The sequence below is a fragment of the Ursus maritimus genome, unplaced genomic scaffold (assembly GCF_017311325.1).
Source record: "Ursus maritimus isolate PB19 unplaced genomic scaffold, ASM1731132v1 scaffold_14, whole genome shotgun sequence".
Classification (NCBI taxonomy): Eukaryota; Metazoa; Chordata; class Mammalia; order Carnivora; family Ursidae; genus Ursus; species Ursus maritimus.
In genome coordinates, this window is record NW_024423786.1 from 6035105 (window position 1) to 6057203 (window position 22099).

Here is a 22099-nt window from a genome sequence, read left to right on the forward strand (position 1 = left end):
GTGGTTACTGTCTTTGACAACAGACTCAGCTATCTCATTTATAAAACGAGGAGATGTAGTAACTAATTCCAAACATCCTTTCCTGGTCTGTTCTTTGTACGTTTGGCCTCACTGCAAGGAAGGAAGTACAGACAAGGAAATCCAGAGAACACGGAAACACAACTACTACTCTGTGGACTCGCCCATGAAGTCACCAGTGTGGCTGCACTCAACAGGCACTTCCTGAGACCCACACCTACACCGGGAACCGTGCTAGACACTGCAGGGGCTATCCAAGACAAGCAGGAGCGTTCCCGGAGAGGAAGCACNCGACGCTGAGGAAGGAGTGCGATTCTCCAGGGAAGAAAGGACATTTCTGTGTACAGTTGTACAGTATAAACAGAAGCAAAGAAGGAGGGACTGAAAACATGAACACAGGTACAGGAACTCTAAATCAGAGGGAAAATTTATGATGCAGTTTTTAGAAAGTCACTTTTAGCTAACTTTTAGGAATGTAGCTATTATATTAAAAGAACATGTATTAGTAATTCTGCAGAAAGAAATACCTAGAATCCATTTATGTAATTAGCAGCCATGACATGACTTGAAGCACGCATCATAGCTTACTAAAAGCTGGTGAAACTTCACGAATATACTAAAAACCACGAACTGTATACTTTAAATGGGTGAATAGTATGGTATATAAACTGTATCTCATGATACAGGAAGGCCCCCCGAAATCTTAGGCTTGATGAAATGAAGGCCAAGGAGTGACATTTAGGCAGGCCTACTTTGGAAGCTGCCTATGGTCATTTCAACACCGACCTGTAATGTTCAGTTACTGCCTACTCAGTTACTGAATCACACACAGAACTGCACTTACAAGTGGACCGCATTACAGGCTGCCTGGGCCCTGAGACCAAGAGCTGAAAAGGTAACATGCAGGAAACATACCTCTTCTAGGCTAAGTTGCAAATACTCCAAGATCCTATATGGATTTCTCCTGCATACTAATCTCTTTTTTGATGCCAACTGAAAAGAAATAAAATACATACAGAAGAAATGGAAACACTACATATTACATAGAGCAGATTGCATTTTAAAACACTTTTCTTACAAATTTCACAAATTCACATTTATTAAATACTGTTAAAAATATATTTTTTATTATGTGGAAAAAGAAGTTTTAGGTTTTTACTATTAACATTTTGATTTATTTCCCATGTTCCCCATGAATTTTTCCCACAGCTGTGATCCTTTTGTTGGTTGAATTTACGTATTTCTTTCACCTCGCAAGTGTGGGCTTAGCTTCTTTATCAGGTTTCGTAAACCCCATTCCAAAGGCTAGATAAGATTTCCTCAAGCAGGTGTTTCACAAACTATTTGGCCATTGGATTTGCTCATTTTTAGCTAGTACAGGTAATTCTAGGGCAACTGTCTGACGGCATCCCTCCGCGGAGCGGCTCTTGATCTTCCCAGCGCTTCTCCTGTGCGGGCTGACCTCCGTACCCGGGACTGCCTGCACTACAGCGACACCCAACACTATGTGTAATTACCACAGCACTGCTGTTTCTCCCACCCAAGGGAAAGAATATTATTACACATGCTTTAATTTACACATTTTTTTAAAGTTAAGTTATTCACGAACTTTGAGGTTTTCGTAGAAATAGCCCTCACAGCTACTAAGTCACCAGGGCTGGGACCCAGTGCCCGTTGGTTCCCCCAGAGCATCTCACCACCTCTCACGTACCCTGGGCACTTAATATGGGCCTACTACCAGTTCTCAGTAAGGGACATCCTGGTTAGCCCACATCTGCTATGGGCCAGAAACAGATGGCTCTGGAGGAAGTGAGTGATTTTCTTCTTCAGTTGATCCTTGAACAACACAGGGGTTAGGGGTGCTGACTTCTTGCCAAAGAAAATCCATGTATAACTTCTGACTCCCCCAAAACTTAACTACTAGTAGTCTACTGTTCACTGGAAGCCTTACCAACAACATGAACAGCTGATTATCGCATAGTCTATATTAGTATTAGATGCTATATTCTTACAATAAAGTAAACTAGAGAAAAAATGTTATTAAGAAAATGATATGGCAGAGAAAACACACGTACAGTATTATACTGTATTTATCAAAAAAAAAAAAAAAAAAAAAAAAAAAAAAAAAAAACAACCCAAACAAAAAAACCCCCCAAAAAACCAAAAAACCCGAACACCAATCTGTGTATAAGTGGATCCGTGCAGTCTGAATCCCTGTTGTTCAAGGGTCGGCTATACTTACCTCTTCACTTGGGACACATTCCTTCTCACTCACATCACACGCATCTTCCTCCACCAGCACGTACTCATCACCAGGCCCCCTCTCTCTGGCACAGAGGAGACCTGCTTGCTGGCTCCTGGCCCCAGGCTGAGTGTCAGGCAGGGGGAGGAGAACATCTGCTTTGCCACAAGGAACTCGGGGCAGGGGGCGGTGCTGGAGGGTGGCAACCTCTACCACAGGTTCATCCAAGCCGTTTGGAGGGAGCGGCTCAGGCCCAGCGCCCTCCTGCAAGTGGTCTGATGGCTTGCTGGGACCCTCCGTGTCAACTGACTTTCCTGCGTCTCCATTCATCACAGAAAGTTCCTCTCTATCTGCGGCACTTTCCATTTTGGAAACCATTTCAGAGTTCAGCTCATCATGCCATTGAACTTCTTCATTCCTTCTTACACCAGGATGCTCGAGTGGTTTTGTGTAATCCCGGAGGATTCTCTGCACTGTACCCTCCTCCTGCCCCTGTCTTCGCATGAGCTCTGCGGCCCATTCTACACTATGCTGATACCTGCAAGATGGAAATCCTGTCAGTAACACTTGAATTTCAACACTCAAAACACAACAGAGCATGCAGAAAAGACGGGGAGGTAGTATGCCAAAGCGTTTATAGCAGTTTTTCTCAGCAGTGGGCTATACGTCAATGTTTTCTTTATATTTTGTGTTTTCTGTTTTTCAATTAAGTATGTGTTACTTTTGTTTTTATTATTAGAGCTTCATTTAATTTTCTTATTTTGAAAAAAAACTTGAGCCCAGTTTGACAAAGCATGAATATTTATGTAATATAAAACTGGTGGACCAAATGACTGAAGTAAGTACAAAGAGAATATGGCCATCTTCTGTCAGGATTTCTTTTACATTAGTCTCAATTTTGGATATCGCAACATTTTCAGAAAAATATCCCGCTCATAGTATACACAGCCTTTGCTCTGTATTGGAATGCAAAACGAGAATTTCAATAAATATTTTTCACGGCACCTACTAAGGTCTCCACTGCACATGGCAAGAAAGGATTACGTGCTGTACATATGGCCAAGCATCCTAGCAGAAGGGCCCTTTTTCTCATAATAATTTTTGAAGTACAGTTTGATGAGGAATACCTGCTTCGTTCTTCAAATGTAAAGGCAACCCCTGAACACTTCCCAAGTTACAAAAAAGTCACAGGTAAGACAACGGGGTTCTGCCCCAGTGAGATGTCATGACCTGATGACGCCGCTGGGATGCGTCCATGCAGGTCAGGATGCCATATGGAAATTTCATCAGTGGGAGAGCCAAAGGCAATGCAAAACTCAAGCACTTTTGCATCTACCTACAACTGTTGGCCTGGAAAGCACCTAAGATGGCAGTTTGTGGGAAGACAGAGGTAATTTTACTCATCACTTTGAGTATTTTGCTTTGTGTGTGGATGACTGAATACGTCATAGTTCATCAACTGTGACATCTCACACGTTATCGAACAAGGAAGCCGGCCTCTGCTATATTTAAGATTTGTGGCTGCTTAACCCTGATTCCTCAGAAGACTCTTCAAGCTGTCCACATCCCGTCTATTCTATAGAGGGATGAGTACGCCTTCCTATATATTGGGAACTGTATCTTAGATTTTTAAAAAAATTGTATTTATTTATTTATTTTAAAGATTTTATTTATTTGAGGGAGGGAGAGAGAGACAGCGAGACAGAGAGCATGAACAGGGGGTAGAGGGAGAAGCAGGCTCCTCACTGAGCAGGGAGCCTGATATGGGGCTCGATCCCAGGACCCTAGGATCATGACCTGAGCTGAAGGCAGACGCTTAACAGACTGAGCCACCCAGGTGCCCCTGTATCTTGGATTTAAAGTGCAAAACCTGGCAAGGCTACTCTCACACCTAAGAAGCAGGGTAGACACCATGATTGTACACATGAACATCAGCCTGACTCTTTGACTTGTAACTATGTGACAAAGACAGTTACTTCTTTGTGCCTGTTCTGCCACCCGTAAGTTGGGATAATGGCACTACTACTGCACAAAGGGGTTATGTATTACTTTTAATAATCAGAATAAAAAATGTAGTTGCTCATACAACAGCAGGGTGTCTTCTCTGGCCACTGTTGCATACGGTTGAAAGAACTTTTGTTTGAGAGATCTAAAAAGAATCTTTGCTCTTCACACCACCTACAGCACTGGCTTTATAGGCTTCATGGATCTACGTATCTCCTTTAGTTGAACGCAAATTTTTGTGTCAATATATCTTTCTGGGGAATGGATCCCCAACTTTCATCAAATTCTTTCACTCAAAATATGTGAAAGAACCACTGAATGAAAGGTTCAACAATTGCCCCTTTGAGCAGAAGACCTGGAACTGAGAGAGAGAAAGAGCACACACAGGCCACTGCTCTGCTCTCTGCAATAGGGTGGTCAAGGCAGACAGGAATTCAAACTCTCATTCCATCGTGTTTCTTGTACTAGCTACATGACCCCCATGAGGCTCAGTTCCTCATCTGTAAACCAGGAGTAACCGTACTGACATCATGGAGCTGTTGCAAGGATACAAGGAGACAAGAGGTGGACAATGCTCGGCACACGGTAAGTACTCTATAAATATTTGTTACTATAGGATTGTGGGCTTTTTAGGGGGAGACTTAGAAATAAAATCATTTTGTCTCATACATATTATGTAACAAAATACAAATAGCATTTTTAATGAATGGAAGTGTACACCTTTATTAACTGCTCTCTGAGAGCAAGGCCAGTCATGTGGGGACAAGTGCGGCACCAGATCTGGGTTCTGGAGTTGGCTCTTTCGTGTGACTCTGAGCTAAGCCACTTAGCATCCCTACACCTTTTTGCTCTTCTGCAAAAGGCCAGAATCACACCTGCATTCCTGCCTCATAATGACCTCAAATGTTCATTTTATGGAAGCTCAAATGAGACAGTGGCCACAAAAGCATGTGGAAAAAAGCCTCTGAGCAAGACTGGTGATGAAAACAGCCAGATACACAAGTGACTAAGACATATGGCATATGAGTCACAGAGCAGGCGTCCTCTCATTGGCTAACAATGCATTAAAAAGCCAAGTCCTGCTGCGATTAACCGCAGACACTGCTGGAGAAGCAGCAGGAAGAGAAAAGTGAAAAGTAAAAGTCAGGAAACATAAGGGAGAGAGTGGCAGGGGGAAAAGGTGGCAGCTATGATTAGAAGCAGCAATGAGACTGGTGAAAAGCAGACCCATCTCAGCGCCACCAGACTACAGAACGGTGTAGCATCTGAATACGCCTCTGCTTCTTCTGTCTCTATGCCCTCGAACACACCTCTTCTGCTGCCATGGTGAACACCCCTCTCCCCCACCTACTGATTAACGCCTACCTATCATTGGAAGTTCACAGCAAAGCAGTTTTGAGTCAGTCTGCTTAGGTCCAAGTACTGCCCTTATGCAAGTTACATAACCTCCTCTGGTTGCGTTTCCTCACCTGTCAGATAATAACAGGCGCTACCTCTAGGGGTGATGTGAGGGCTTTAGGATAGTCCACAAATGTGTTATCCGCACAGGACCTTGTCCATGGAATATGCCCAAGAAACGCCAGCATGTGCAACCACGTTATTGTTCTCACTATGTGTCAGTTCCTTGGAGGCTCTGGAGCTGAACCGGTTCGTCTGATATAATGAGATGGAAATGACTATGCCTACCTCAAAGGCTTCTTGAGAAGATGAACTGAGATGGTCAGGTAAAGCATCCGGACTGGTAACTGGCACTGTTGGAGCAACCAGTACCTGTTAGCTATGACGGTGATCGCAGTAATATCTCCCTATAATATTTATTACAGAAGAGTGCAATTGTTTGTTTACTTCTCTTCCTCTCCCACTAGACTGTAAATCCCTCGAGAACAGGGACAAAATCCTGTCCCCCTCTTGTATCTGCAGCACCTACCCAATGCCTGATGCACAGGCACCTGCAGTAAATGCTGGCTGAATAAAGGACTACAAATGAGGGGAGAGCAGCCCCCCGTCACGGCTGGCCCTTCAAGGACACAACCTATAAACTTCAGTCCCCTAGGGCATCATCCAAGGGTCCGGACACTCACATCCAGAAAGAATTACATGGAAGGTTCTCCTCACCCAAGGACAACTATTGTTGGAAAACAGCCAATCAGAGTGAATTCCCTTGAGAAAGGGATCAGAGTTTCAGAGGGAATAGTAAAGAAACAATTCTAACAAGCACTTAAGCTGGAAAATTAACCTAAAAATATAAAAATGAGCCCATTTATTTTATTTTTTATTATGTTAGTCACCATACAGTACATCCCTGGTTTCTGATGTAAAGTTCGATGATTCATTAGTTGTGTATAACACCCAGTGCACCACGCAATACGTGCCCTCCTTACTACCCATCACCAGCCTATCCCATTCCCCCACCTCCCTCCCCTCTGAAGCCCTCAGTTTGTTTCCCAGAGTCCATAGTCTCTCATGGTTCTTTTAATATAACAATTTAGATTGTGATTTCAATTATCATGGCCAAATAATTAATCAAATATTGATGGGGGCATAATTTTCTGACAGAACTGTCAGATATGGTTAAGTCCTAACCCCTGGCACTTGTGAATGTGAACTTCTCTGGAAACAGGGTCTTTGCAGATGTAACCAAGTTAAGAAGAAGTCATAATGACTGGTTTCCTTATAGGAAGAGGAGGGAAATTTGGATAGAGACACAGACATACACAAGGGAGACCTCCATGTGATAATGGAGGAAGAGCCTAGAGAGGTGCATCTATAAGCCAAGGAATGTCAAAGATTGCTGGCTACCACCAGAGGCCCAGACCAGGCATGCAAGATGGACAGATCCTCCTCCAGAGCCTTCTGAGGGAGCACAGCACTGCTGACACCTTGATTTTGGACTTCTGGTCTCCAGAAGTATGAGACTAAATCTCTGCTCTTTTAAGCTACAGTAGCCTGAGGGAACTAATACAAGGATCAATAAAATGCTTGCAGTGTTATTACTGTAGAACTTACAAAGAGATAACCTCAGGCAGGTGACAATCTCCCCCATCCAGAACCTCACATACTCAAACTGGCTTGACACCATGTCATACCCACTGCCAGCCCGATCAGGATGCAGTTCTGAGGGGCAGGCTTCTGCTTTGTTTCTGAGTCCTAGTGCTGACTGCAGCTTTACTGCAGCTACTCCTGCGATGGGGGCTCTGCCAGGTTCTCAGCAGGTCCCTCCCACAGACTAGAACCTACCCCCAAACCCAGCCTGTAGGTATAGCCAGAGCAGCCACTGAGATCTCCCTGGTGTCACTGCCCCCAGCCACTCCTCTGGCCATGGGGTGACCGAGCACGTAACTGAATAGCAGCTGTCAGATTCTGCCAGTATATGCTAGAAGCAAGATGAAAAACCATCCGGGGCTTCAATATTTTTAGAATGTGTACAGAAGAGTTGCAACTTGAGCTGCCCCTCAGGGCATCCTGCTCTCCGGGAACTAACAGTCTAACTCCAGGTGTATGATGGACGGCACAGCGAGGGGCGCCAAGGCAGACCGTGTGGGAGCCCGAAGAACAACCCCAGCCAACGGAGGGTGGTGGTGATGAGAAAACCTCCAGGAGAGTGACGTGTAAGCTGGATCATGAGATGAGCAGTGACAGCCAGGCAGTGTGCGTGCTTGGGGGGTCAGGGAGGAAAGTTCCGGGAAATGGGAAAAGCATGAAGAAAAGCCAGAGGAAGGAACTGTGATAGTGTGAGGGGATGAGGAAGAGCCTCTGTGGAAGCCTTTCTTTCATCCTGCAAGTGTAAACGAGGAAAGAGACAGGGCAGGAGGCCAGTTATAGACCTAAGTGTAAGCATCTTAGCACTTAAAGACATACACATTAGAGGGTAATTGTTCATATTTTGGAAGGAATTCAAGTGGCAAAAGGTTTGACCTAGGATTATTTAAAAAAAATAAACTTAGTGCATTGCAAATACGATTTGATCCACATTAAGGTCAGACGTAATTTTCAAGGACACATCTACTACCCTTGCCCCCCGCCCAAAAAAGCATGACCTACCACATTGGAAAAGGTTATCTACAAACAGATCTGATTTAAGCCACAATTCTGGCCAAGGCCACCATGACTTACTTTTTTGACGTGATTACAGGCATGTCTGTCTTCATATCTGTAACAACAAAAAAGTTCTGTTCAGACAAATTTTCCTTAATGGAAAAAAACCACTGAAAATCCAGAAAAGACAAAGAGAATTTCAAGAATCACAAAACCACACATCTAGAAGGCTGACTAATCCTGCCCAACCAGCAATGGTGTGCTTTATATGCCATCATTCCCTGAACCCACCCCCTGAACCCATCGGAAAGCGATGCTGACGGATCACAGTGCTCTTGCTGTGCCCAGATGTGACCCTGAAATACTCAACTCAACACTGCAGCTCGGCAGCAATGGCATGCAAGAGGAAACCCATCCGCACCCTCTGAACTTTTGGATGAGAATATTCGATGCCCTAAAGTTTTGCACTTTACCCCTATTTTCCCGTGCTCCATAAGGCGTCTTCAGTCAAAGCGCCCCACATGTACCTACAGAAAGGGTTGCTGAGATGCATTTCGTGGCAGTGTTGGTTCTGGGTGTGGACCTGGGAGTTCTGGGCTCTAGTTCTAGCTGTGGGCATCCGGCTGGTTGGGCCTTTCTACCTACAATGTTATTTATTGATCACCTGATGCTATGGGTTTTAGTCCTCATCTGCCCTCACTCTGCCTTTGGGCAAGTTATTTTTCCTTACCCAAACTCAGCCTTCTCTCCAGAGCATCAGAGGCTTGGAACAGATGATCATCAGCTTTAAAAACCCTAGTTCACAGACTCCTACCTCCTTAGGAATTTGTCGAGTTTTACTGACAGCCATCCATGTGCCAAGCACTAGAGATGCAGAAGTAATAAAGCAAATCCCCTCCTGAGATACTCACAGTCTAGTTGGGGAGACAGACCAGAAATGATTGATTCTAACCCAAGGTGATATACGATCAAATAAAGGATTATAAAAGGACTAGCTCACTTTGCCTGAAAGGCTTAGTGAAAAACACCGAGGAGGAGGAGGAGTAACTGAGCTGGGCTCTGAAGAACGAATAAGAGTTCACCAGGCAGACCAGGGGGGAAACAGGCAGGGGAAGCCATGCAGAGGCTGAGAGAGAGAGTAAATGCACGCAGGTTCATGGAATGGCAAGCAGCCCAAGGTGGTTCTAGGCCAACAACTAGAAGACAGTGCATAGAGAGGCTGGAAGATGAGGCTGAAGCCAGAATTTGAAGAACCCCCTAAAATGGACATTTGAGATTTACTTCTTTAGAGCAGTCCACAAGCTTAATTTCTGTTTCCTTGGCATAAATTCATTTCCCTCAAATTTCTATTACTGTCTAAAATCTAGTTACCACACAGATCAGGAAAAGACTCTCAATTGTTAAGATCATTATACTATTTGAAAACTTTTCTATGTTTCTGGACAAATATCAGTAACTGCTGAAGCTGGAATGGTGGGGGTCATTATGCTATTTCCCCCCCCACTTTTCTCTCTTTTTGAAACACTCATTATGAAAAAATTTTCAGACATACAAAAGTAAAGAGAATAGTATAATAAATTCCCATGTTGCCACCCCTTGGCTTTAACAATTAATTCATGGCCAATCTTCCTTCATTCGTTCTTCTGTTCACTCCCCCCCCCCCAGATTATTTTGGAAAAGATCCCTCACATTCTATCATAGCATCTCTAAGTAGCTCATTATGTATTTCTATATAATGACTTAAAAAAAAGAAAACATAAAAAATGACTTGTATAAAAAAGGGGGGGAGCCTCGCTGGCTCAGTTGGTAGAGCACGTGATTCTTAATCTTGGGGCTGTGAGTTCTAGTCCCACATTCGGTGTAGAGCTTACTTAAAAACAAAACCATGGGGAGCCTGGGTGGCACAGCGGTTAAGCGTCTGCCTTCGGCTCAGGGAGTGATCCCAGCGTTATGGGATTGAGCCCCACATCAGGCTCCTCTGGTATGAGCCTGCTTCTTCCTCTCCCACTCCCCCTGCTTGTGTTCCCTCTCTAGCTGGCTGTCTCTATCCTGTCGAATAAATAAATAAAATCTTAAAAAAAAAAAAAAAAAAAACCAAAAAACCAAAAACCAAAAAAAAAAAAAAACAAAAAAATTGCAATACCATTATTACTTTTAAAAATTAATGTTAATTCCTTAGCATCATCCAAAATCTATGGGTTGCCTCAATTTTTAAAAGTTGGATTCAAAATCCACAAGGCCCATACATTACGACTGACTGAAACATCTGAAGTTGATTCTAATATATGTTACCCGCCATGATTTTCTTCCCTGTAATTCACTTACTGAGCAATGGGTCTTCTGTCCTATACAGCTTCCCCCTGGTCTGGCCTCGGATGATCACATCCCTACTGTGCTGTAAACATGGTGCGCATCAAAGGAGCATGTCAGTGCTGTCCTCGAACTGCTCGCGAACGGTCCAAGAAGGGCCTGCACCAACCTTTAAGCAACCGTCTCACTCAGCACACGGCTTAGTTCAGCTCACCTTGTTTTCACAGCCAGATTTGCACAGAAAGAGAAGCCGTAGGTAAACAGCTAACTAACACGGGATCTATTTCCATTCTGGTACAAAGGACTTATCTTGTGATACTTCAGTACTTTGAGCAGCACAGGCTTAATACATTCTTTGACCCTGTTTCCTGTAAATTGGTGGAACTAGAGGCTTGATCAGATTCAGGCTCAATATTTTGGGCAGCCTACTTCATGGGTGGTGCTGTGTGTTTCCCTTAAAAGACAAAAAATGTGTTGTCTGTTTGTCCGTCATCAACACCACTGGTGATCAGTGTTTTACTAGAGGATGCAAAACGGTGATATTCTAACCCTATTATTCCTTGTTTATTAGTGGGAACCTTCTATATAGAGAAACCCCTCACTACTCAGTGACCGTGAGAACCAGTTCATGTTTACCAATTTCCAAAATGGTGAATCCTCCACAGGTGAACCATGAATTTCTTCTGCATGTATCAGTACGTACCAGCATAAATTAAAAGATTCAAGCATTTTGGGGGATATTATTACCACTGACTGAATTTTAAAACAAATTGTAGTATTAGTCCTTTTTTGTTTTTTTGAGAGAGAGAGAGAGGGAGAGAGAGATCTTAAGCAGGCTCCATGCTCAGCACGGAGCCTGATGTGGGGCTCCATCCAGGACCCTGAGATCATGACCTGAACCGAAATCAAGACTTGGACGCTTAACCGACTGAGCCACCCAGGCGCCTCTAGTATTATTCTCATTGATGCTCAAATGTTTCCCTCTTTGGCCTGGGAAGCCTCTTTTGAAACAAGCCTAGCAGTTTTTGATAAGCTTCCTTGCTTTCTGGTATAGATGTTTCATGTGAAAATCCTGGCTCTCAACCTTACCAACATAATTAATCATTTGCTTTTTCACACCCTATACATACAACAGTCAGTTGTACCAATGCTATTATCTGTAAAATAACTGCTGAAAGCACTGTGAAGATTATTTTGCCACTCTTCCTTTCTTTAGAGTATAGGGCAGGCTGATTGCACTGATGGCCCCAATTCTTCAGGTCTTCCACCTGCCAAACACCTTGACTCTAGACCAGTTGGAATAATAGCAAACATGCTGTGAGCAGAGGCCCAAAAAGCACTGACACACTGGGGCTTGCCCATGACCCTCCACCATAACCACGAGAACATATCTGGGCTAGCCCGCCAAAGGATGACACACATGGTGTCGTCCCCCGCCCCTCATCCCAATTGAGACCATCCTACAGCTGACAGCCAACCATAGACAACCAGACACTAGTGAGTCCAGCTAGATCCATTACCGGACTAGAGCCATTAGAGCAGCCAGCTGATCTCCATGAACTAACCAGATGGATGAGTACATCTGGCCACGATCAGCACACCTACCTAGCAAACCTGCAGACTTGGGAGCAATCTGGATGCTGCTGAAAGCCACTGGTTAAACAACACTGTGCCAAGAGATAACGGACACAGAATGTATCCTATTAGGACTGAACCTCAAGTTACCATGTTTTACAGTCACTAGAAGAGTTTCCCTCTGTGGCTATACCACCAACTTGATATACAGGTTCCACTTTTTTTTAAAATTACTTTTTTAAAATTTAACTTTGTTTTGTAATCATAAATACATTTACAAGGTTCTAAAGTCAAATCTATAAAGTCTCACCTCTTTCTCTATCCTGTTCCATCCCTCCCCCATAGGCATTAAAAAGACTTTATGATTTATCCTTCCTTGAATTTCAAAAATATATTTATATCCCCCCACGTTCAGATAAACCACGGCGCACTACACAGACTCCCCCTTACTGTGCTGTCTTCGCTTAGGAATACATCCCAGGGATCCCTCATTCTGAGCTCAGCAACATGGTACTTCATTATATGAAGGCAGGACAGTGTAATCGACTAGCCCCCTCCTAATGGACCTTTGGGTTGTTCCTAGTCTTTTAATCTAAGAAACAATGTTGCAATGATTAGCCTTGTGCGATTTCTTTTCCTATTTTTGTCAGTGTATCTTTCAACTAAATTCCTTGAAATGAAATTGCTGGGTTAAAAGTAAATGCTTATACTGGATATCCATGGGCAAAACACTGAAACTGGACCCCTACTTTATATCACACACAAAAATTAACTCAAAGTGGATCAGAGACCTAAATTTAAGAGGTGAAACTGTAAAACTCTTAGAAGAAAACACGGGAAAATCTGCATCAGCTTGGATTTGGCAATGGTTTCCTAAATGACACCAAAACTATAGGTAATGAAAGAAAAAAAACAGGTAAACTGGACTTCATTAATATTAAAAACTTGTACCACTTCACACTCACTAAGATGGCTATCATAAAAAACAAACAAAAAACCCCCAAACCAGAAAACAGCAAGTGGAGAAATTGGAAACTTTGCGCTCTGCTGGTAGGAATGTAATAATACAGGGCTGGTGTTGTGGAAAACAGTTTGGCATTTACTAAAAAGATTAAAACAGAATTATCATTAAGATTCAGCAAGTCCACTCCTAGGTATATACCCAAGAGAAATGAAAATTTATGTCCACACAAACACTTGCATGTGAATATTCACAGCAGCACTATTCGTAACAGCCCCAAAGTGGGAACAACCCAAATGTCCATATTTGGATGAATGGATAAACAAAACATGGTATATCCATAAAATGGGATATTATTCAGATGAAGTTTTGATACATGCTGCAATACGGATGAACCTTGAAAACACCCTAAGTGGAAGATGCAAAAGGCTTCACAATGTATGATTCCACTTAGGTGAAATATTTAGAATGGGCAACCTCACAGACACAGCAAACATATTAAGGTGACCAGGGGTTAGGGGGAGAGGAGGATTGGAGGGGAAAAAAGGCAAACGTATATATAATTTTATTAGACACTGCTAAATTCCCCTCTGTGACAGCTGTACCACCTGCATTCCCACCAGCAATGCATGAAGAGTGTTTCTCTGGGCCTCCCCAAGGAGAATATTGTCAACTTTTGGATTTTTGCCAATCTGACTGCTAAAATGGTATCTTACTGCAGGTTTAATTTGTATTTTTTCTTACAAAAAATCCTAATTATGTTTTCATCTGCTGGCATTGGTTCTGTAATCACCATGAGACTTCCTTAGACAAACCCACTCAGGTAAAAGATTTTTAAGTTAAAGAAGGCAAGTTAAGCAATAAGAACTACACACATTAATGTTTTAACAAATTCATTAATGTTATGGTTACTGTTGTAAATTCTAATCCCAGAAATAAAAAATATAAAACTCATTTTGCATACAGGTGAAGAGTACTTACCTACTAGTACCTTCCGAGTGCATAGTACCCTGCTAGTCAGTTTAACAACAGAAAAACATGAATAACAATTTTGGTAAGTCCAGAAATTAGATAAAACATATTTTCACCAACCATCAGAATCCTTTCACCTTGATTAGAATTATTCTAGTTGCTGGTTTTAGCAGTAAAATTGCCACTGTGCATGTTATGTCTTCTCCAGAGAATTTTCCTATGTAATCTGAAGTGTAAGAATTTTCCTATGTAATAGTCTGAAGTGTAAGATCAAAGATGAAAGAAAATAATTTGCCAAAAGAACTGAATGATGTACAAATTTACCTTTCCACTTAGCAACGAGCTTAGGATCTGAAATTGTGAAGTTTGGACGGCTTCTAGACAGGATACCTTTTCCAAAATAACCCTTTTGGGAAAAAAGAAAACAAAGTTAGTTCATGTTTAGTTACCAATTTTTTTAGCTGGGGGAAAACAACTATTTGAATTAATAAGAGATTCATTCTATTTTTCTTAGCTTTACATTTTCCCTCTGATTACCTAATGATTACTAAGGAAGATCTTTTTTTTTTTTTTTTTTAAGATTTTATTTATTTATGTTACAGAGAGACAGCCAGCGAGAGAGGGAACACAGCAGGGGAGTGGGAGAGGACGAAGCAGGCTCCCAGCGGAGGAGCCCGACGTGGGACTCGATCCCAGAACGCCGGGATCACGCCCTGAGCCGAAGGCAGACGCTTAACGACTGCGCTACCCAGGCGCCCCTACTAAGGAAGATCTTAGCACTTATATCTGATTGTTTGAGGAGTTCTAGTAAGTTTTCAGTACACCTCATGTGTCTTATACCTAATGATTTCAGTCTGGGTTTGGTAAAACTCAAGGCAACAGAATAGGCAGAGGCAGGGCCTGGCCTAGACTCCCATCTCACCAGGATCAATGGCCACCTGCTGTATCCCACTTTGAGAAGCTGGCTACAACATATTTATTTTATATGAAATGTTTGGAAAGGCCCATTTTAGAGAGGAAGTAGATCAGCGGGTGACATGGGCTGGGAGCAGGAGCAGGGATTAAGTGCAATGGCACAAGGGAACTTTTTGTGGTGATGGGAATGCTCCACAACTGGACTGTGATGGTGGTTGCACAACTCTATGAATTTACTACGATCATGAATTGCACATTTACAATGGGTGAATTTTATGAGACTAAATTATACCTCAATAAAGCTATTTAAAAAAATGCCCCCAGCTGGGGCACCTGGCTGGCTCAGTTGGTACAGCATGTGACTCTTGATCTCAGGGTTGTGAGTTCGAGCCCCACACTGGGAGCAGAGATTACTTTAAAAAAATAAAAATGCCTCCAGTAATGAACTGGCTATGGAGTAAAGTAAAAAGTAAAGTAAAATAAAGTAGAGTAAAATAAAACAAAATAAAATAAAATAGCAAGCAAGCTATCAATCTCAACCTGAACCTATCATTGGTGGAAAACAGCAAAAACCAGAACTTGTCCTGATCTAAGAAGAGGTCCCCAAAGAGAAGAGACCACAGATAAGGAGCCAGAGTACATGCTGAGCCTCATCTGTCCAGGAGCCAGAACAATATGCCACCCTGGGTTTACCTCTGGAGATGGAATGGCAGTGGGGAATTTTTACTTTTCACCCATTACATTTCTGTAAATTGCTTGACATTTTTATGAACATGCATGTCTTTTATAACTGAAAGACAAGAAAGGCCAATGCACGAACCCGACTTTATTGCTGAACCCGACTTTATTGTTGAAACTGTTGAAACGGGGGTTTCAGGGTGGGGGAGTCTTCCTCATTAACATATGGCCTCAGGGCACCTGATTCAAATTGTGCAGCTCCTCTCCTACACTGGACTGAATGGCAAGGAAAGAATATGGGTCAATTAAGGTTTGCTTTTGGGAGTGGATGGGGGGAAGCAAAAAGGATAGCTGGCTCGGGACTGTCAGAGGTAGCCATACCAAAGCCATCAGCACTTACTTACTTTCCCATAGAGCTGCTCCATATCTTCTGCGTTCCTCACAATTACATTGTTGTTTATCATCTCTGCTGTGAATACCTTGAAGTCTTGCTTAGGCCCACAGTCCTGACCAAAAGGGATGGGCAGCGGAGACTCATAACTCTCATACACTCTTCTTTTCCGCTTTGGGGCATGGAAAACTGCTTCTGCCATTTCTCGAGGGGAGCTGTTTTTTAAAAGAGTATAATACAGAGAAAGAAACAGCCAATCCGTCACTATGTTGATCAAAAATGGGGGTGCATTTATCTTTAGGCTCAGAAAATGTCATGGTCTGTGGGAAAAATAAAACATTTAGAAGCAGCGAAGTAAAAGAGGGAGTAATGAGAACATTTTGTACAAGCACTACAAATCCCAATCACCTAAAATATCTCAATTCCCACAATCATGCCCAAGAAGTCAGTGGCAATATTTCTAACTATAGTGGACAAGACTGAGGCCTAGCGGCATGTCCAAAGTCATAATGCCATGCAAAAGTCTACTGATAGCAAACACGACAGGATTCCTGTTTATTAGGATTATTCCCATTCTTTTGCTCAGACAACAGACATTTATTGAGTACCTACCAGGGCCACCTGATAATCAAAGGTGCTGGCAATATAAAGCCAAAAGAGACACTGTCCTCAAAGAATTAAATCCAGTCAGTATTTTTTTTTTTCCCTAAAGAAGGACCTTAAAATACATTCTAAATCTTAGGTCAATCATCTCCGAATTTCTCAGGTAAGTCAGTAAATAATAACAACAAACGACAGAAACAGCTCAGGGTCTGTTATGTACCACCAAACGCGAGTGGCGAAGAGCAGGAACTCCAAAGCCAGAGCACCAGGGCTGAACTGGCTTTACCATGTCCTGTGTGATCTCGGGCAAAAGCTGCTTAATCTCTCCGTGCTTTGGTTTCCTCATCCGCAAAGTAAGGATAAAAACAGACTCTATCAAGGACCTAGAAGAGTAGCTGGTCCATAACGAGCATCATGTGTGTTCTTTGCTTTATTGTTATGGGGAGAGCACTACCAACTCTGGTTTACAGCTGAGGAAAACAGGTTCAGGTCAGAGAGATTTTGTAAAATGCCCCTTTGGACGATCCCAGGTCTGTTGAATTCCAGAGCCTACACTCCTCTCACTGGGGTTCTGCTGCAAGCACAGGCAGCATCTGTCCCCCTTTGTCTGAAGGTCTACTATTTCTCAAGGTCAGGAGCTAAAGGGTTCCGTAAAATTATGGAATTACTTAGTGTGCACTCAGCACCCTGGGGAAGTTAAGGAAGCCAAAGTCAGTACCTCTCCCTTCCAGGCCTTAGACTCAATCTGAGGAGACAAAACAAGCCCATAACACACAAGAAAGCAAACTGAAGGTAACACAACAGGCTGCAATTCCATAATGGCTAAAGGAAGGAAATGAAGTTGAGTGCACTGTGTGATAAAGAAACAGAGCCACAGCAGATACATCTAACTTAGGAAAACTCAACCACATGCAAGGGGGGAAAATGTAAACAGCGCCAGAGGCTGGGCCAGGCACTGCACTCTCCCAACAGACGCCCTGGAATGAGAGGGGAGACATGAACCTGCTGCTCCCTTCGTCCTGGGCCCAGCTTGATCGAAGCGGAGAGCAGATCTGGTGCGTGAAATACAGTGGAGCCCTAGCACACGTTTCACTTACATGGATCCAGAGAAAGAAGTAAGACTGCTTATTAAAATGCCTCCCGCACTTCATACCAGCATCCACTGGGCAATGGATGCAACCAAGCCAGAAAGAGCCAGTGACAGTGGCCAAAACTATGGAAGGTAAGTGGTTTTATGGGTTCGTGACCATTAAAAAGAAACTGAACGCCTTGTCCAGTGTGTGATGATACCTTTATCCGCCCTCTCAAAGAAACTGAGGAATTAGATGAGGACAAAGGAAAACTCAGACCAAGGAAGAGTTACAGAAATTGATAAATCAATTACAAAGAGAACAATGAAAAATAAGAATCGGCAAGTTGAACCTTCATAGAACAGACCAAGTATGCTAAGCAGCAAAACACTAGAATAATTGAATTTTTAAATAAGATACCTCAATGGAACTACATACTGAGCATGACTCATATGTGTATAAAATGTGTATATGTATAAATGTATAAAATGTGTATATGTATAAATGTATAAAATGTGTGTATAAATATATGTATACACACATATACACACATTGCTGTAAAGCATTCATAACAAAACTTTGTATGTTGCATGTTAATGGACAATTAAGAGATTTTCTTCCAAGAGCATTTTAATTAAATTTTCACTTGCCAACTTATCCCTCAATCCAAGCCAATGATTGCATTTAGTATTCAACAGAAGAAACAGTAATTTATTCTAAAACTTAAACAATGCTGTGTCGGCTTTTTTGAGACAGGATGTTGGAATCTAGTGAGAAACTTTCTAGGCATTTCCAGGAACAAGTCGGGCTTTTATGAGATTTTTCACTTTTATAACTTAACTTCTGGTTAGTATTTAACTTGTATATGGCTTCTACATTAGGAATTTTTTAAAAAAGAGAAAACATTAAATGGCTAACTTTAAGAACTCCCAATTAAATTCCCTTGAACAAGTGACAATGAAATTTTATTTTAATATGGCTGGTTTGGAATTTTCCCTCAGATTGCTGCTATACTCTTAAAAAAAAAAAAAAAAGCAAGAATGAGCTAGGATACTTGATGGCGAGAACTCTGTATTCCAACCCACGTGTGTGTGACAGAAAGGTTCCTGCCACAAAACATTCCGTTTTCCACAAAATCTCAAAGTCTGTGATCTGGTGTTACCTCTGCCCATGCGGTAGAACAAGGTTCAAGAATCTGGCTCATAGGCCTCCTAGATATACAAACCTGCCATTATTACCACGTGACCTTGCACAACCCACTTAAGCTCTCTGAGCCGTTTCTTCATCTTCAAATTGAACAGGACTGGAAAACAGTTTGGAAGTCACTCAAATGTTAAACACAGAATAACCATATGATCCAACAATTCCACTCCTTGGTATAGATACAAGAAAACTAAAAACATGTTCACACAAAAATCTGTACCCAAATGTTTACAGCAATGATTCACAATAGCCAAAAAAAAAAAAAAAAAGGTGGCAACAACCCAAATGTCCATCAACAGATGAATGGATCAACAAAATGTGGTGTATCCATATATAATGGATTATCAGCAATAAAGGAACGAAGTGCTGATACATGCTACAGTGTGTATGAAGCTGGAAAGCATTACGTTAAGTGAAAGCAGTCACAAAAGACCACATATTGTATTAGACCATTAATATGAAATGTCCACAATAGCAAATCCATAGAGGCACAAAGTGGATTAGTGATCACCAGGCGCTGAGGGAAGGGAGAAATGGGAAGCGACTGCTAACAGGTACGGATTTGAGGGTGATGAAAATGTTTTAAAACTGGACTGCAGTGGTGGTGATGGCTGCCTAACTGTGAATATACTAAAAATCACTGAATTTTGCATTTTACAAGGGTGAGTTTTATGGGATCTGGTCTCTCAATAAAGCTGTTATTTAAAAAATTTAATAGGACAAACCAAATGATATCTAGTTTCATGGTTTTGGGAAGGAGTTGTTTTGTGCTGAACTTGAAAGGCGAAGCAGGGGATAAAGGACTGAATTCACTATTCTCCATATCTGCAATAGGAACTTAAGACATGTTTCTTTAGTGCCATGATAGGAGAACATTAATGTAAGATGTGGCATATGAATACAATTAGTAGAGGTAATCATCATCCGTAGGTAGGACACACTAGGCACAGACTGTGCCATATACTACACACATGGGTGCTACTATCCTCTTTCACAGACAAGGAAACCGAGGCTTAGAGAGGGCCAGTCATTTGCCCAAAGCCCCATGCATGGAAACATAGCATTGTAAGACTGGCCTAAAAGAGGACCCATGTCTGAAGCACACACATATGTATAGGAATGAATGGGCTGGTTGTCAAGGGGTTTGGAATGTGAAGGCTGGTTTAGACTTGGAGTCAACGCAGACACTTAAGCAGGGAACTGAAAAGAGATTAATTAACCTGGGGTGGTATACAATAGTGGCTCTCAAGCTTGGCTGCCCTTAGAATCACCTGGGGAAGTCTTAAAGCTCCTAATGCTCAGAACTTACCTGCAATTACATCAGAAATTCTGGAGCAGGACCCAGGTGATTTCAACATGTAGTCAAAGTTGCCAACTAGTGTTACAGGATAGCCTATTCAAACTCACTTAATCCCAACAGCCCCCCTAAGTACTATTACTATTCCCATCGTTCAGAGCAGGGAGGGGACTCAGAGGGGCTGAGTGCTATGCACCTGTAACGGACTGTTGCTTTCCCTTTCCCAAACCAGGGCATACTGGACTCCAGACACAAGGAGTGTTAAGCATATTTACTTTACTATCAAAAGCAGGTCTTGTTCCTTATTCTTCCCTTGAGCAGACAAGCTAACACTGTTTAGGTATTCAGTAAATGTTTATTCCAAACAAAACAAAGCAAAACAAAAATGGGGGAGGTAGCTCCATTTAATTTTCCAAACCCCTGGAAACGCCTTGCCAAACAAACCTGGTTAAAACTTCCCACCCAGTAAAGCTCACCTTCTCCCAACATTAAAAAATGTTTGAAGCTCCAATAGTGTACCTCCTGGGCTAAGGGAGACAAGGATGAAAGGGACAAACAACCCAGCCCTTGGAGAGCTTTCAAGTTAGAACCTGAGACGAAGCCACATAAACAAACGATAACCCTTTGAAGGCTGTTGTGAGGATTAAGTGGGTAACTGTGTGAAGGCCAAGGAGCCTCGTACTGGCCTGTCACGTGCAAAATGCTGGCCAGACGGGGACTGCAACTGCAGTAAAGACTGCACAAAGTCAGAAAGTGTTAAGGGCCCACCAAATTCATAACTCCCTGTCTTAATTCATCCCCCTGCGAATTTCCTTGAGTGCCCGCCACCCCGCAAAAACCGCACTAACGGCTGAGGCTCCCCTCGGGCAGAGACTGTGTCCTATACACCTTGACGTCCCCAGCCCCCAGCACTGAACTGTTCTTCGGAAAAGAACGAAGGGAAGTGCAAAGGGCTCCAGGTGCTCGGAGAACGGGAGAGGCGCTAATTCCGGCGGAACCAGGAAGCCTGGCTCCCTGGCCCGGCCCACTCTGGGGTGGCTATGCAACCCAGGGAAAGTCTCTATACCCTTTCCGTTCCCTCTCCCGAGAGCTTTCGGAGAAGGCGACGTCTCCTCTCGCACCAGAACCCCCACCAAGAGCCGCGGCCACCACGCTCAGAGCCACCACACGCCGCTAGCCGCCCGCCCCGAAGCCTTACCTTCCTCAGCCTCACGCGCTCGTCGTTACTCCGGCAACGCCGGCCGGAGGGCGGTTACCGCCGCCGTCAAGCAGTGCGGCCGCAAAGCCGGGCGAATGCGCAGCCGCAGACCCTGAGGGAGCGCGTGCTGGGTCTTTGCGGAGAGCGCCTGCGCAGAGCCTGAAGGCGCGTTTTCGGTACCTGTTGCTCGCCTTTCGCCGGGTGTAAGCGAGGTCTCTTTCCTGCCCTCCTCGGGATTATACGGACAGCCTCCCGCACAGATGCCACTTTCGTTTAATCCTCACAACAGTCTCGTCAAATTCATTTTACATGAGATCTTAAGTTACTCGTCCGATGTCACATAGCTGGGAGGTAGTGGAAACGAGACTCTAACTTAGGCATGAAGACTTAGAGCCTGTCCCGAGGCGGGGGTTGGGGTGGGAGAGTTGAAGCGACCAGATTTTATTGTATGACCTCGCCCTGAAAAAAACGGGTCTGTAAGCTTAGCCCTGATGCTGACCTCAGCTTTCTCAGTGTAGATGTATATAAGCTGGAGCATGCCCAGAACCTGTAAGGAAGCCCCCTCTCGCAGACACCTGACTAAAAGCCACTGTGTGCACTGGCTGTCCTGTGCAGTGTGAAGGACCA

General features: G+C 43.2%; 1 protein-coding gene across 8 annotated transcripts in view; it reads right to left on the reverse strand.

Annotated features, from left to right (window-relative positions):
- The window catches only part of TSEN2 (tRNA splicing endonuclease subunit 2), a 42244-nt gene extending 20689 nt beyond the window's left edge, over nt 1-21555 (reverse strand). For 5 of the 8 annotated variants that reach the window (XR_570324.2, XM_040628434.1, XM_008697866.2 and 2 more), the window contains exons 1-5: nt 16115-16470; nt 14442-14523; nt 8378-8414; nt 2261-2798; nt 934-1011 (exon numbers count right to left, since the gene is read on the reverse strand). Coding sequence is in view for 6 of the 8 variants with exons in the window: in XM_040628434.1 (XP_040484368.1) it covers nt 934-1011; nt 2261-2798; nt 8378-8414; nt 14442-14523; nt 16115-16303 (924 nt within the window). In the remaining 2 variants the exon portion in view is untranslated. Of the gene's footprint in view, nt 1-933; nt 1012-2260; nt 2799-5950; nt 6016-8377; nt 8415-14441; nt 14524-16114; nt 16476-21472 lie in introns of those variants that run through there. The other 3 variants (XM_040628433.1, XR_570325.2, XM_008697868.2) reach the window with 3 other exon arrangements.
- Nucleotides 21556-22099: the final 544 nt, after the last annotated feature.